The sequence below is a fragment of the Leptonychotes weddellii genome, chromosome 12 (assembly GCF_054177405.1).
Source record: "Leptonychotes weddellii isolate Sample4059 chromosome 12, ASM5417740v2, whole genome shotgun sequence".
Taxonomy (NCBI): Eukaryota; Metazoa; Chordata; class Mammalia; order Carnivora; family Phocidae; genus Leptonychotes; species Leptonychotes weddellii.
Genome location: NC_138380.1, coordinates 79,134,708 through 79,150,502, shown reverse-complemented (window position 1 = coordinate 79,150,502; position 15,795 = coordinate 79,134,708). Strand labels below are relative to the sequence as shown.

At 45.8% G+C, this 15,795-nt stretch overlaps 1 protein-coding gene across 11 annotated transcripts in view; it reads left to right on the top strand.

Annotated features, from left to right (window-relative positions):
• The window catches only part of ATXN7L1 (ataxin 7 like 1), a 232,069-nt gene that overhangs the window by 203,484 nt on the left and 12,790 nt on the right, over positions 1-15,795 (top strand). For all 11 annotated transcript variants that reach the window (XM_031030874.2, XM_006735992.3, XM_006735993.3 and 8 more), the window contains 3 exons: positions 2,180-2,262; positions 3,136-3,392; positions 14,367-14,559. In XM_031030874.2, coding sequence (XP_030886734.1) covers positions 2,180-2,262; positions 3,136-3,392; positions 14,367-14,559 — 533 coding nt within the window. The remainder of the gene's footprint in view (positions 1-2,179; positions 2,263-3,135; positions 3,393-14,366; positions 14,560-15,795) is intronic.

Sequence of the window (15,795 nt, the reverse complement as noted above, 5' to 3'; positions counted from 1 at the left end):
GGACCCAAAGCATGCAAAAGATGTTTACCCTAAAAATCTCCCTATGTACTGTTCACCCACTCTCAAGAAAGAAAGGTAGCGCCTGGCGTTCTCTTTGAGCATTGCGGGGGCAGGGGGGGCCAGTGTAGACAGGAGCCCCCAGCTCCTGGCTCTCTTCCTGGATGGAAAGTTGAAGTTCACTCCGCAGAGGTGGGTGGCAACATCCCTGGAAAAACCAGTAGGCCCAGCTGGGCAGTGTCCAGAGATAGAAGCATGACCATGGCTTCCAGCCTGCGCCCCAACCTGAAGTTGTAGAGCGTTTGTTGGGGGGTTTTTTGGTGTTTGTTGGTTCTGCATTTTGTTGGTTGTTTTGTCTCATTGGGTCTTTTGCTTGTTTCTATCTCACTTCCACATTTGGCAGCCAGCTCCTACGCCCTGGCCAAACAACCTGCTCAGTTGTAGGCCAACGTGAGCGCTGGTGTGGATCCGGGCCCGGGTCTGACTCTGGCAGGCCCAAGGGGAAGAACTCAGTGGCAGGCAGCCTGGGGCCTGGCGCCCAGGCCCTCCTCGATGGGCAGAGAGGGCTTGGAGGAAACAGGCATCTCCAAACCTCACAGTTCTCTAGTCTTAAAAGAGAAGCTAAAAAAAAAAAAAAAAAAGTTGGTGGGGAGCCCCTGGCTGGCTCAGTCAGAAGAGCATGAGACTCTTGATCTCCGGGGCACGAGTTCGAGCCCCACACTGGGTGTAGAGATTACTAAAAACAAAATCTTTAACCAGGAAGATGATGATGATGACAGTGACAAAAGCCAAAAGAAGGGGGTGGGAGGCATTTTGATGACCAGCTGGGAAACCTGTCTTTGGACCTAAGAATGGTTTTTATTGCAGCCGTCATCATGACCACAGTTGCAACCACCACAGGCCCCAGACTTTCTATTAAAAACAGAACACATTCATTTATTATGCTCAGAGTTCCCCCACCAATCTCAGGCAGCTTTTCAGGTAAGCTCTTTTTAGTTTGCAGCCATTCAAACCTCTTAAGGAGACATCCCGCCAAACTGATATACAACCCCCACCCACCGACACTGTTGCCTGCCTCCCCGAATGCCCACAGAGCTTTGTCTTCCCTGTGCTGCAGGGCTCAGGTGGTTGCTGGGTGCCTTCCAGAAATAGCACGGACGGACTCCCCAAGACGTGGACCTTTGAAGCCGAAAGGGTCCTTAAGGGATGGTCTCAGGTCCCCTCATTTTCCGGGGAGGGGAGCATTTTGGTAACCCAGGAGGGGCAAAGGATCCAAAGTGGGCATGGAAAGAGTAGGCTCCTTAGAAGTAACGTCACCATGAGCCATCATCAACAGTCCAGTAAGTAGGCAGAAACTAGAGAAAACCTGGCCTCCTTGCAGCCATCCTTCATCCCCACTGGGTTGGCTAGCATGGCTCATTCCCATTTGGAGGCAACAGGCGCCATGCTGGGAGCAAGCAAGCTGTGAGACAGCAGGTCTTGCCCTCTGTGCACCTTCAACTTCAGATGCTCAGACAGCACACACCCAGACGTTCCCCCTGCCCCCGCCTGTGACACCGCCAAACATTCCTGAATCAGGTCCAGAATTCTGGGCAGGGCTGTGTGGAAAGCCCGGTGCTGAGGACTTTGCAAAGCACAAGAGAGGGGGGTCACACTCACATGGCAAGGAATAATCTCCCACTTAAATGGTGAGAACTAGCGGGAAGGCAAGGGGCTGGGGGAAGGTGACGTATTCTTGGAGCTGCCCAGGAAAAAGTGGCCCTCAGGCCTCAGGTGACTCTCCCTGGTCTGCAGTCAGCTACACCCGAAGTGCCAAGTGCTTGGGGAACCGTTTAAGTGAAATAAAGTGTGCGAGCATCAGGGCTCCCTGCCCTCGGTGCCTGCCCCCCCCGCCCCCACCCAGTCCCCGTGCCTTGTGCTGCATCCCGCATCCCGACCGAAGCTGGACTTGGAACTCTGGGGTCAGAGGGGAGTGCCATTTTCCCCTGAGTGGTTCTTGAAGCATTTTAGCAGCCGGTTGGAAAAAAAAAAAAGAGAAAAGAAAAGAAAAACAAAAAACCAGATTGCCTGACAATGTCTCACTTGTTGGTGCAAATGTGCATTTTTTTTTAAATGTAGTCTTAATGCCAAATCCTATTTAGTCTCCTTTTTTCTTATATTTTTTGTTTGTTTCTTAAACCAGAGAGAGAATTTGACCCAAATAAACACTGTGGAGTATTGGATCCCGAGACAAAGAAACCTTGCACAAGATCCCTCACCTGCAAGGTATTTCTCTTTCCATAAAAAATACTTCCTGCTCTCGCTGGGGCCTTTGTCGAAATGTTTGCATGCCACTCTCTGCACACGGCAGGGTGTGGAACCTCGACATGACCCCCAGCTGTTCTTTGTAAGGGAAATGCTTTCTTCTCTTCCATGGTAGCAGAGTGCCTGCCTCAAGCTGGCTGGCTTTTTAAGAAGGAAAAAAAAAAATAGGCTTCCCCTGTTACTTGTGAGGCCAGACAGTAAATTGTATTTATAGGCACTCACAGGCGGTTCTAAACCCTGCTACGTTTTAATGTATGCAGGAGCGGCGGCGGCGGCGGCCTGAAAGGCAGCCGTGGAGGGGAAGACCAGCAGCCGCGCCCCTGATCCGGCCACGCCGGGTGGCCAGGGGGACAGCTGACCCAAGGCGGCCGCCATCGGGTAGCCCCCAGCCCTGTATTTCATGCTGAACTACTAGTGCTTCTTGGGATCGAGGCCGTGGCCCCCTCCGCCTGGTGGCTCTGTGGGTCTGGGCCACAGCGAGCCTCCCACCTGCACCTGGATTAACTCTAGCGCATCCTCACCGTCGCCTTTCCTCCGAGAGGTTTCCGTGGGCTCTGCGCTGAAGCTCGTCATCCTGTGCCAGTTGTTGTTGCTTTTTTGTTTTTTTTTTTTTTGGAGGAAGCTTTGGCTTCTTAACGCCAGGAGTGTAGGGCATGGTTGCGTTTGCGTGGTGTCTGCCTCTTCCCAGCCACAGAACGGGAGCTGTGGCCTTGAAGTTGACTTTTCAAGCACCTCTAAATTCCCATGAATTGCTGTTTCTGAAATGGAGGGCCTGGGGAAGCAGGTTTATGTGCTGATCAAAGAGGCTGTGCTTTTCATCTCTCTTCTCCTTAGACACATTCGCTAAGCCATCGGAGGGCAGTCCCAGGCCGGAAAAAGCAATTTGACCTCCTTCTGGCCGAACACAAAGCCAAGTCCCGGGAAAAAGAAGTGAAAGATAAAGAGCATCTCCTGACTTCGGCGAGGGAAGTACTTCCAAACCAACCCGGGCCGGCGCAGGACTCTCTGCCAGGACCTTCAGGAAGCTCTGGGCCAGAACCGAAAGTCGCCTCCCCTGCAAAATCCAGGCCACCTAACTCTGTGCTTCCTAGGTAAGTCCCACTTTGGCAATAGAAGCCCTGAGTCCTAGGTCAAGTGACTTGCCGGGTTGTGTGTGGTCTGATCACATGGCAGACAAGAGTCGTAATAGTCCTACCTCCTAACGCGGTTGTGAAGTTTAAGTGAGATCGTGGGCATAAGGGGCTCAGCCAGTGCCCGCCACATAGCAGTTGGTGGATTTTACTGCTGTCATTATCATCATCATCATCATCATCTTCATCTTCATAGCAGACCTTTATCAGACCGAGCAAGACTAATCTGGAAATTAATACGTGGAAGATGACATATCAGCCCTGGGCAACTCTCCGGTTGCGTGAGTTTTTAGATGAGTTGTACGCTCCTGGTGCAGAGAGTGGGGTGGTGTTCATACCTTAGGAGCCCATTTGCCACAGTATTTTGTGGGTTTTTTCCCACAACCCTCTTATGATCAGGGCGAAAGGAAAATTGGCATCACAGAGGCTGTTTGTCCTTACATCTCCCTCCACACCAAGAAAGCTGAGCCATCTGTTTGGGGTTTTATTTGGTTGACCTGGACAGAGAGGAAAGAACAGAAAACAGAATTAAAACCCATTTGGATTAAGAGTGATTTAAAATCCATGCACGTCTGTTTTGATGGGCAGTGGAGTGCTGAGCAGCCGACCAATTTCCAGGTAATAGGACAGGGAGCCCTTCATCCGAAAATATTTATCTAGTGCTTGTTCCATAAGCAAGGTACCAGCATACCACCTTTTTATGGTGCTTCACTTTATTGCTCTTTGCAGATATTGCACTTTTTTTTTTTTTTTTTTTGGTACAAATTGAAGGTTTGTGGCAACCCTGCATCGGGCAAGTCCGTCGGTGCCATTTTTCCAACAGCGTTTGCTCACTTTGTGTCTCTGTGTCAATAAAGTATTTTTTATTTAAAGCATGTACATCAGGTATAATGCTATTGTACACTTAATAGACTGCAGTATAATGTAAATGTAACTTTTATAGGCACTGGGAAGCCAAAAAAATGTATTCAATTCGCTTTATTTCGATATTGCCCTTATGGCGGTGGTCTAGAACCAGCCCCGTGCTATCTCCCAAGTATGCCTGAGCTATGTCAGCGCAGAGATGAGTGCAATTAGATCCTGCCTTTCAAGAATTCAGAGTTTAGAAGATAAGAGACTCGGATATCCATAACTTCATGAAAAGGAAATATTAATAATAAAATAATGAGAAGTGCAGATAGTGGTATTATCTGATCATTTTTAAGGCGTACAGCGTGAATCTCAAAGGGTAATTGTCCGGTCAGCAAGCAGGCATTAAGAGAACACAGTTACAAAAGAGAAGGAAGGAGTTGATTTTTAAAGCAAAAACAGGTATTTGATGACAGTTGGTACGGATCTGCCGGGTTCTCACCCTCCTGCCTTCCACTTTGGTGCAAGCCTGATCCCGTTCAATAGCCAGAGTCCCTCTGCCGGAACCGCCAAGGTCGGCTTCAGGTGCCGGAGGACACGGTCGGATGGAATGGCCACCCGCACACGTTGCCTGCGTCATCAACATCGCCGTGGTGTTGCCGCTGACTTCCATGTCACGTCATTTTGCAGGATCATTTTATAACTACTACTCACAGTAACGCCAGAATTTGGTGAAGGATATTTATTACCTTTCCTGAGCTTTAGGGTTAAGCAGGCAGTTCTCTTCCAGATTTCCAGGCGGGGTTTCAAGTCTTTGCACAGTGGCTTTCCAGCTTCTTTGTGGCTGCAGAGCTTTTTTATTCCCACAAAACCTTACACGGTACCCAGTATAAAAGCAGAGACCTGCTCCACCTAAAGCCAGCTCCGCTCTGCTCCCATCACACATGGACCCAGAGCCTGCTGTCCCCCAGCCCCTCCAAGGGATCCCCTTGGAGTCCCCAAGGGCTCCAGGGAACCCAGTTTGAAAACCATGTTTTATTATAGGTTCACCGTAGATTTTGACTGATGGAGGCACTTCACACCCCCGCAGAGTACCTGGCTTAACGGAGGAGCCAGGGGGCAGCCATTAAAAAAATAAAACAGGTAGTGGAGGCTTAAGAGCAGCTTCTTTTCTTTCTTTTTTTTTTTTTTTTAAAGATTTCATTTATTTATTTGAGAGAGAGAGCACAAGTGGCGGGGAGGGGCCCGGGAGGGGCCCAGGGAGAGGAAGAAGCAGACTCCTTGCTGAGCAGGGAGCCTGATGTGGGGCTGAATCCCAGGACCCTGAGAACATGACCTGAGCTGAAGATCATGACCAGATGCCCAACTGACTGAGCCACCCAGGTGCCCCGAGAGCAGATTCTTAATGTTCTTTTTTAATTTAATTTTCAGGGGAATGTTTGTCAATAGAGAAATGCCAGGTGTTTATGTTCTCATAAGAAAGCAGAAGAAAGACTAAGAGTGAGGTTCATCAGCAAAAACAATGTCTCTGCAAGGAAGAAGGAGGCCAAGGAGCACATTACAAATGTTGGCTAACAGAATAATTGTTAAGGATGCTTTTCAAGGTTGATATAAGCATCAGAAAACTCAGGGATGAACTCGATTCCAAAATTTGTAGGAAATAATGTCCTTTTTCACTTGTTTTAGTTAGAATGAGACCCCATAAATCAGAGATTGAAAAAACATGATCAGAATTTGATGTCCTCCTTGGGGCACCTGGCTGACTCGGTCAGTAGAGCATGTGACTCTTGATCTCAGTATTGTCAGTTCGAGCCCCCGTTGGGTGTAGAGATCACTTAAAAATAAAATCTTTAAAAAAAAAAAAAAAAGAATTCAATGTCCTTGCATGAAATTTAAAACAACATTTATTTTCCTCATATTAGAGATATATGAGATATATAATATATATAATAGCTATTTCAATCACAGTAGTTATCTATACTTGGCAAAAAAAGAATTATCACACATGAATGGAAATATTGTAATCCCTTCCCAATCATGAATTCCTTTTGTAGGAAATGCTGACACACGTGAATTTTTTACGTATCGTTCGGTAACCTTGAAAATACTTCAGTTCTCCTATCCTTGAATTACAACCCACTCTTGTCAAGGGTTCCTGAAAAAAGAACTTAGGTCTAGAGCTGGAAAAGTTAAAGTCAGTAGCAAGGGCCGGAACAAGGTTGGAAGTGCAAATGTCAGCTCCGTGCTCACTAACAAGATGAGCGCGGCCATGTTTCTGAGCCTCAGCTGCTTCAAACTGCTCATCTGTAAAGTGGAGCTAAGAAGAATTAGGTAAGAAGTACCAAGTTCCTAATATGCACAGAATTAATGGTAGCTGCTAGTAAGTGGTAGTAGTGTTCCAGGGAAAGCAGTGTGAGTAAATAAAGGCCTTGGTGCCACCTGATTTCCATTTGCCCGTCCTCCTGGCCGCTGTTCCCAACCTGGGGGCCCTTGAATAGGGGCCCTATGCTCTGTTTCTTTGCCCCAGCCCCAAGGGAACATATTACATGCCCCAAAGGGTCCAAGGCTATGGATGACCAGCCCAACCAAACCCATCAGGACTTTTGTGGGAAGGGGGAGGAGGGCAGAGGGTTGAGCCGGACTCTGACAAGTCAGTCTCTGGCCCCCAGGAGGGAGGGAGGAAAGGTAGGCCATGGAAGCCAGTGCTGACAAAATCTGGGCACATTCCCCTCTGTCTTGTGGACACTCACACATCTAATCTTGAAGCATAAAAATAGCGGGCACCTGGGTGGCGCAGTCAGTCGGGCATCCGACTCTTGGTTTTGGCTCAGGCCATGATCTGAGGGTCCTGAGATCGAGCCCTGCATCATGCTTGGCACCCAGCACAAAGTCTGCTTGAGATCCTGGGCCTCTCCCAGTCCCTCTGCCTGCCCCCCCTGCTCATGTGCTTGTGATCGCTCTCTAAAATAAATAAATAAAATCTTTTATAAAAAGGGTATATAGGGCACCTGGGTGGCTCAGTTGGTTAAGCGACTGCCTTCGGCTCAGGTCATGATCCTGGAGTCCCGGGATCGAGTCCCGCATCGGGCTCCCTGCTCAGCAGGGAGTCTACTTCTCCCTCTGACCCTCACCCCTCTCATGCTCTCTCTCATTCTCTCTCTCAAATAAATAAATAAAATCTTTAAAAAAAAAAAAAAAAGGGTATATAAATGGCAAAATCCAAGGAATCTTAGACTGGCATGGGTAGTAGGGAGAGAGGCAAAAGTTTCTAGATACCTGAAAAAGGGCAGAGATGATTCTGGAGTGAAAGCACTCCAGCTGGTGCCTCATTAGGATAAGTGTTATTGCTACACTGTAAGACTTGACTTCATGTGTGTCCCTCTGTTTTTTCTACATCCATTTCTCAATCTGAGAGACTTTGAAGTCACGTAGATAGTGTCAATTCTCATTTCCACTTCTTATTAGCTTTGCCACCCATTCCCTCATCTGAGAAATATAGATAAGTTACACCCACCTAAAGCAGCGGGTACGTTGCATGAGAAGGTGTACATTGCATGTCTAGCACATAGAAGGGACTCAGTTAAGATCGATTGTTGTGTGTTCTCTTCCCCAAAGCACTCAGACAGACTGATGCTCATGCTTCCTCAAAGGGGTGGAAGAGGGAACTTTCTCTTAGTTTCCCTGAGTGGAACTGGACAGGGACCATTGATTGTCATATAGTCTTTAGACTAGACTGGTAAATGGAGAATGGCGGGTGATGTCATGCTGACATTGGAAGGGTGGATGGCAGCTTAACAAACTCGAGTGACTTTTTCAACACACTCTCATGACTAGTTGCCCCATTCTCCATCACTCCTCACCAAGCCTTGTTTTTCTGAGACAAAGGTTGGTTCCAGCAAACTCCTTCCTTCAGGTTCTGCCCTGGGGTACAGTGATCAGATCTGGAAAGTGTTGAAAGCATCCCCCACTCCATTATCACCAGGAGGGTGCCTACATCTTGAGTGAAACAAGCCTGCAAAGGAACAAATTCAGAGCTCCTTCTTCTCAGGGTGCATGTGCGTCATCATTCATGATTCTGTGTCTGCTCTTAGAGCCCATTCCGCTCTAGACACAAATTTCTGTGCTCAACTTCACTCTGTAGGATTTTCCTCCCCTCATCTCTCTTTTATCTGGCAATTAGAATTTATTGTTTCAACCATTTTTTCTTTTTCTGTCCATAATTACACTTTTTAAAAAATAAAAGTAAAATGGGCACATAGTTCAAAAGTCGAATAGAACCAAAAGACTTAGAAAGAAAACCAGTAGTTCCTGCCGTCCTGGGGGGTCTCTCTACCCACTCTGTGTTAGAGTACCTGTTTCCTGGGTTCCATTGCCTCCCTGTCTCTTGGTTTGCTCCTTTATTCTGATGGAATATCTCCTCCATCAGCTTCCTGTGAAAAGGTGCAAAGGGGGTCAATTTTTAGAACCTTTACACACCTGAAAATGTTTTTATTCTCCTCTTACACTTAATTGATAATCTGAGTATATAACTGGATTGAAAATCATTTCCTTACAGAATTATGAAGACATTTTTTATTGGCTTCTAGCACCAAAGGTTCTTATTGGGAAGTCTGTTATCATTCTCTTTGCATGTGACTAGTTTTTAATCTCTGAAACCTGGGGCTCTGAAGTTTCACAGGGATCATTCAGTATGGGTCTTTTTTCATTCATAGTACTGGGTACTTAGTAGATCCTTTCAGTCTGTGAACACCTGTCTCAGGGATAATTTTGTATGTTACATCTTGGCTAATTTTCTACCCACTATTGTCTTTATTCTCTTTATTGACCTCCCATTAGTTGGATGTTGGACCTTTTGCTCTGATCTTTTCATTCTCTTACCTCTTTTCTCCTGCTCTCTTAATGTCTTGTTATACTTTCTGAAAGATTTTCTTTTATTTTACCTTCAAAACTGTATATGAAATAACCAATTTATGATTCATTTTTTTAAATCTTAGGGATCTGGTTCTTAGATAAAAAGAACTTCTTACAATTGCTTCTTTTTTAAAGATTTATTTATTTGAGAGAGAGAGAATGTGCGAGCGAGGAGAGGGGCAGAGGGAGAGGGAGAGAATCTCAAGCAGGCTCCCCACTGAGCCGGGAGCCCCATGTGGGGCTTGATCTCAAGACCCTGAGATCCTAACCTGAGCCATAATCAAGAGTTGGACGCTTAACCGACTGAGCCACCCAGGCACCCCCATCCTATGACTGCTTCTTATAGTATCCTACAAGATACTGTCATTTTGCAGAGGTAATACCATTCTAATATCTTTAGGATAGGTTCTTTAGTTTTTTCCTCTTTGCTTCATTATCTTCATTTCTTTCATGTGTGTTCATGCAAAATTGTTTCAGTTTGGCTGGTCAGTCTCATAATGGAGATGTTCCAGGAATGTTCAGTGATCCCTAACCATTCACATTTAGAAGAGAAGTGCTAACAGGCTGATTGGAAGTCTTTGTGTGGGACTGTCAACAAAAAGGTCATCAGGTCACCAATCAGCCTTTTTTTGGAGGGTTCCCAAAGGCAAGATCTAGAAGACTTTTCTCTGGGGCCATTCAGTTTCTCAGGGTAAGACTTCTCCCTGGTGATGTGCCTGGTGATAGGCATTCTAGGAATGACCACTAAGGATTTGACTAGAGATAGCCCACAGTCACCTTATTTCCAGCCCTGTGCCTCTCTCCTGATCTCTGCTGAGCCTGGCAGCCCCTTGTCTAGGGTCTCTCCAGTTCAGTTTCTCTGGAGAGTAAACTTTTGTTCTCTTGTTGGAGAGTTGATTGGAAGGGGTAGGGCCTGGTCTTACTAAATGCTTAAATAATTAAAAATTTTCTTATCACACGTGACAAGAAGTCCAGAGGTGAAAGGGCACCAGTCCCCAAAGATGAGGAATCGGCTCTCGTTCCCTGCCTTTCTTTTACTCCATCCTCTTTAGTCTCCCGGTTTCATCTTCAAAGTTTATAGCAAGATGGCTGCTGCACTTCCGGGGACATCCAGAAGAAGGTGGAGACCACTTTTTCCTTATGTCCCATTTTAAAAATGAGGAAAATCTTGGCAGCCTCCCCCCAGAAAAAAATTTTTTATGTATTTCTCATGCCCTTTTCCAAACCAATCATTAGCAAGATGAATGAGATTTCCATTATTGGTTTGGGAAGTAAATGGAGGCTGGGAAGTAACCACCATAAGGATCGCTGTATTTCTGCTGATCTCTTTGTTCTTCGGGGCCATGCCTTTTTTATCCCTTTACTGTGATTTTAGTAGTGTTTTGGGAGGATGAGGAGATAAGTGTGTCTGATCCATGTGGCCCATGTAACAGGAAGTTCTTCAGCTACTTCCTTACACGTATCTGTACTACTAGTTCACTTTCTGGTTTTTTTTTCTGGTTTTTCTTTTTTTAATTTTTGTTAGGAAATTTTTCCCATGTACAGAAAAGTAGAAAGAATAATAAAATGAACACCTGCATACCCAGTTTTAACAGCTGTAATATTAACATTTGCAATTATATTTATTTCATCTACATTTTCTAGTGATACATTTTGAGGTAGATTGCAAATACCATAGCATTTCACCTCTAAAGATTTCCAAATGCATCTTTAAAAAGTAAAGATATTTCCCTGTATAACCAAAATGCTATTAATCACACTTAACAAAATACAGCTCACTTTTATCTCCTGCAGGACAAGGAGGCCCTATCACCATGGGGAAGGCCTCAAAAAGAGCCTGCTAGAAATTTTGGAAATGATGTCACTGTCCATCCATAGGATAGTTAAGTAAATTATGATATATCCATACTATGGAATATTGGGGAATATTAAAAATGATATAGTTCTACACATGGAAAGATCTCTACAACATCACTAGGCTGGAAAAAAAAAAAGCATGTCTCAAAATAGTATGTACAGTGTGATCCAGTTCTTGCTTAAAAATGCATGTGCCCATGTATGCACAGTAGAGAAATCTGGAAGGATATAAATCAAAATGGTAATAGCACTTGATCTTGAGTGGCAGGATTATGGATGCCATTTTCTTTCTTTATATGTTTCAGCATTATCAAAATTGTTTCAGTGTTTGGGTCTTCAGCTGTAAGTAGGCAATAATGTTGTCGCCCCTTCTTATACAGGAGAGTAGGTATCTGGGAATGCACCTGAGTGATGTGTTCTCTGGACTATACACTTGGAACATGCAGAATGAATGGCATCTTTGTTTTCATAAATATAGGAAGGTGATAGTCAATAATGAATTGTCACACCAACAGAGTTCTTATAGTAACACTGAAAAACTACCTGTGGCCTTGTTTTTGGTTTCTTGTGGGTTGTTTTTTTTTTTTATTGTGACAAAATATACATAATGTAGAATTTACCATTTTAACCATTTCTAAGTATACAGGTTCTTGACATAAGTACATTCACATTGCTGCACAACTGTCACCACCATCCATCTATAGCACTTTCTCTCTTCCCATACTGATACTCTGCACCCATCCCCAGTACCTGGTAGCCACTGCTCTACTTTCTGTCTCTGTGAATGTGACTACTCTGGGTACCTTACATAAGTGGAATCATACAATATTTGTCCTTTGTGACTGGCTTATTTCACTCAGCATCATGTCTTCAAGGTTCATCCGTGTTGTAACTGTGTCCAGATTTCCTTCCTTTTTAAGACTTAACTAATATTCCATTGTATGGATATACCATATTATGTTTTATCCATTCATCTATTTATTGATGGACATTTGGATTGTTTCCACCTTTGTGTCTTTGCTTTTATTTTTTCAAAGATTTTATTTATTTGACAGAGAGAGACACAGTGAGAGAGGGAACACAAGCAGGGGGAGGGGGAGAGGGAGAAGCAGGCTTCCCACCCAGCAGGGAGCCCGATGTGGGGCTCGATCCCAGGACTCTGGGATCATGACCCGAGGTGGCTTTGCTTTTAAAGGACTCTGCTTTTTTTTTTTTTAAAGATTTTATTTATTTATTTTTTGAAGATTTTATTTATTCATGAGAGAGAGAGAGGCAGAGGGAAAAGCAGCCTCCCAAGGAGCAGGGAGCCCAATGCGGGACTCGATCCCAGGACCCCGGGACCATGACCTGAGCTAAAGGCAGACGCTTAACCAACTGAGCCACCCAGGCGCCCTAAAGGACTGTGCTTTGAGGATCTGGTTTGAATCAGCTATTTGACACCTGGAGAGAATTGAGAGTGAAAATGAGGGAGAAGGGAGAAAATCAACAGTGCTGCTTCATGCTGCTCAAAGGGGCAGCTCTCAAAGCAGAATGCAGAAAACTCATTCTTTTTTAAAGATCTGGATTTTGGGGCGCCTGGGTGACTCAATTGTTAAGCGTCTGCCTTCAGCTCAGATCATGATCCTGGGGTTCCGGGATCGAGCCCCGCATCGGGCTCCCTGTTCAGCGGGGAGCCTGCTTCTCCCTCTTCCTCTGCCTGCTGCTCCCCCTGCTTGTGCTTGCTCACTCTCTCTCTCTGACAAATAAATAAATAAAATCTAAAAAAAAAAATCTGGATTTTTTTTTTTTTCCTCCTGAACTTCTTTTTCTCCCTGTATTTCACCCCGGTCAATCACCTGATGAAAATGGAGAAGCAGGAAAAACAACTGATAACTTAACCTCTTCTAAGTCTTTTACTGATACTGATGTGTTTGGTTTGTTCTTGCTTTTGCCTTGTTTTGGTTTTTTTGCTGCTCGTGAAGCATGCAGTGCTTCCTACTGTGACATTGCTTTTCTGTAAGCTTAGCCTTCATGGAGATGAGATCTGCGGGATTGTTCATACACAAGGAACTCGTTCATTCCTTCTTTGAGAAATATGGTTCTTCAGCACCTACCGTAAGCCAACCATGCCGGCCTGTGGTTCTAGTGGCTTGTCAAAAGTTAAATGGAAACATTCATCCTCAGAAGATACAATTAAACTACATGTGGCTTGATATTAAGAAACACATCTGGAGCGCCTGGGTGGCTCAGTCGTTCTAGCGTCTGCCTTCGGCCCAGGTCATGATTCCAGAGTCCTGGGATCGAGCCCCGTGTTGGGCTCCCTGCTCCGCGCGAAGCCTGCTTCTCTCTCAGCCCCTCCCCCGGCTAGTGCTTTCTCTCTCGAATAAATAAATAAAATCTTTAAAAGAAAAAACATAAAATGACAAACCTGCCTGGCTCGGTTGGTGGGTCCGTAGTAGAGCATGCTACTCTTGTTCTCAGGGTCGTGAGTTCAAGCCCCACGTTGGGTGCAGAGCTTACTTTAAAAAAAATGGGAAAAGAAAAGAAACATCTGGCTGCGGAGTAAGAGACTTGTGCCCCATCACTGGGACAAAACCTTTTTCAATGCCAGTGTGATAACAATTGCATAAAGCTATAGTTAAGTAGCCAAAACACAAGTACAGGGCTATCTTCCATCGTGACTGATATTTTGGTAATTGGTCTGAAGTTGTTTACTTGGCTGATCTTCCTGTCAGTTTCCACTTTCAGGAAGAAGCAACTACATGGCGGGGCGCCTGGGTGGCTCAGTTGGTTAAGCGACTGCCTTCGGCTCAGGTCATGATCCTGGAGTCCCAGGATCGAGTCCCGCATAGGGCTCCCTGCTCGGCAGGGAGTCTGCTTCTCCCTCTGACCCTCCTCCCTCTCATGCTCTCTGTCTCTCATCCTCTGTCTCTCAAATAAATAAATTAAAAAAATCTTTAAAAAAAAAAAAAAGAAGCAACTACATGGCAAGTACAAATTACTTACATGCAAACAGATGAGTAATTGTTAACTGAATTCATTAGAAGACTAGTTTGAAGTTAATTCTCTATTACTGTATTTTATATTCCACTTACACTGCTGTTTTCCCTGGTGCCTGAACTTAAGCAGGGCAGAGCCTAAGCGCCACAGGATCATTGTAGAAAGCTGGTTGATGCTACCTGATCTCAGCCTGAATTTTTCCCTTGTGTAAATTTGCCATTGACCCGCCTTCCTTGATGTATCGAGAGAGCTGATCGGTCTGCCTTCTGAGCCCCCTTCAAGTGGGTGGGTCTTCCTCCCTCAGCCAAGTTCATGCTGTCCATTCTCTCTTGCCCTCAGACCATCATCTGCAAATAGCATCAGCAGCAGCACATCTTCAAATCACAGTGGCTACACCCCGGAACCCCCCCTGCCCCCCGCCGGAGGTGACCTCACCAGCCGACTGTCAAGTGATGAAGGGGAGATGGATGGAGCTGACGAACCCGAGAAGTTAGACTGTCATTTCTCTACCCACCACCCCAGACCTCTTGCGGTAGGCCACCGTGTTTCCGTCCATGCATTTCCCCCTCCCCCGGTGCCCTGCAGGCATTTAGGTCATCCTGCCAGACAGCACGGGTTCCTAAGGAGTGGCTGCCAGAACAGGGGTGATGGAAAGGTTTACCCTGAGGGTGAATGATTGCCTTCGATTTACCCTTGAAGATCACAGAAGGTTCCCTACTGGTTATAATCCTTTAAACCCCTGAGTATCCGTGGTCCACCTTGAAGCGAGAATGCCTGAGAAACGGTGTCTGTGTAAGTGTACTGGGGAGCTGACCTTGTCCAGCTGAAAATGGAGCTTCTGGTTTCCAGAGTTCGTCTAGCTCACCTGCTTTGGAAACCGTCTGTCTTAGCAGCACGCCAGGGGCCAGCCCTAGCTGCTTTTCTCCCCTGTTGATTCTGAGTTTTATTGTTATTAGTAAGTGTGACCATATGGCACCAGAACTGTGAGAGAGAATGTGTGTGTGTTGAGGAGAGGAGAGGAGGAAAAGCATTTCACATCAGCAAAGGTACAATTCCTTCCCAATTCCTTGAAAGAGTCCACTTTGGACAGGTCAGAAGGTCATTGAAATCGAGGTGGGAAATATAAGGAGGCATGAGCTGAAGGCTTGTTTATGTTTGCCCTACAAGCACTTAACAAGGGACTGCCTGATGCTACCATCACGGAGCCAAATTCAGAGGAGCCCGGAACGTGGGACCCCATGGCCCGTTTTTGCTCTGGTCCCAGCTTGAGCTCTGCAAGGTTACCTTTGACTATCCCTAGATGTCCTGAGCTGTGTGGGGAAAATCCATCCTGCACTGGGACGCCTGGCTGGCCCAGTGGGTGGAGCGCATGACTCTTGAGCTTGGGGTTGTGAGTTCGAGCCCCACACTGGGTTTAGAGATTACTTAAATAAATAAAATCTTAAAAAAAAGAAAAATCAATCCTGCGACAAGATGGAGTGAGTCCCTCCTCCCTTCTATCTGGCCAAATTCACTTCCTGTTTCTGGGGATGATGGTGACCTGTGGTTCACCAATAGCCTGAGACTTTGCTGCTTGGCCGGTGCAGAAATAGGGACAGGGAGGAATGCCTTTGACTTCCAGGAATAGAACACTGAACTCATATATAGTGTATTCACTACAGCCATTGATTCATCTTATGGAACAAGAGGTCCAGAGGTAGGTGGTTGCCGGCTTGGTTCAGCATCTCTGCAATATGGTGCTGCTGAACGAGAATCTCTGCAAGCCTCT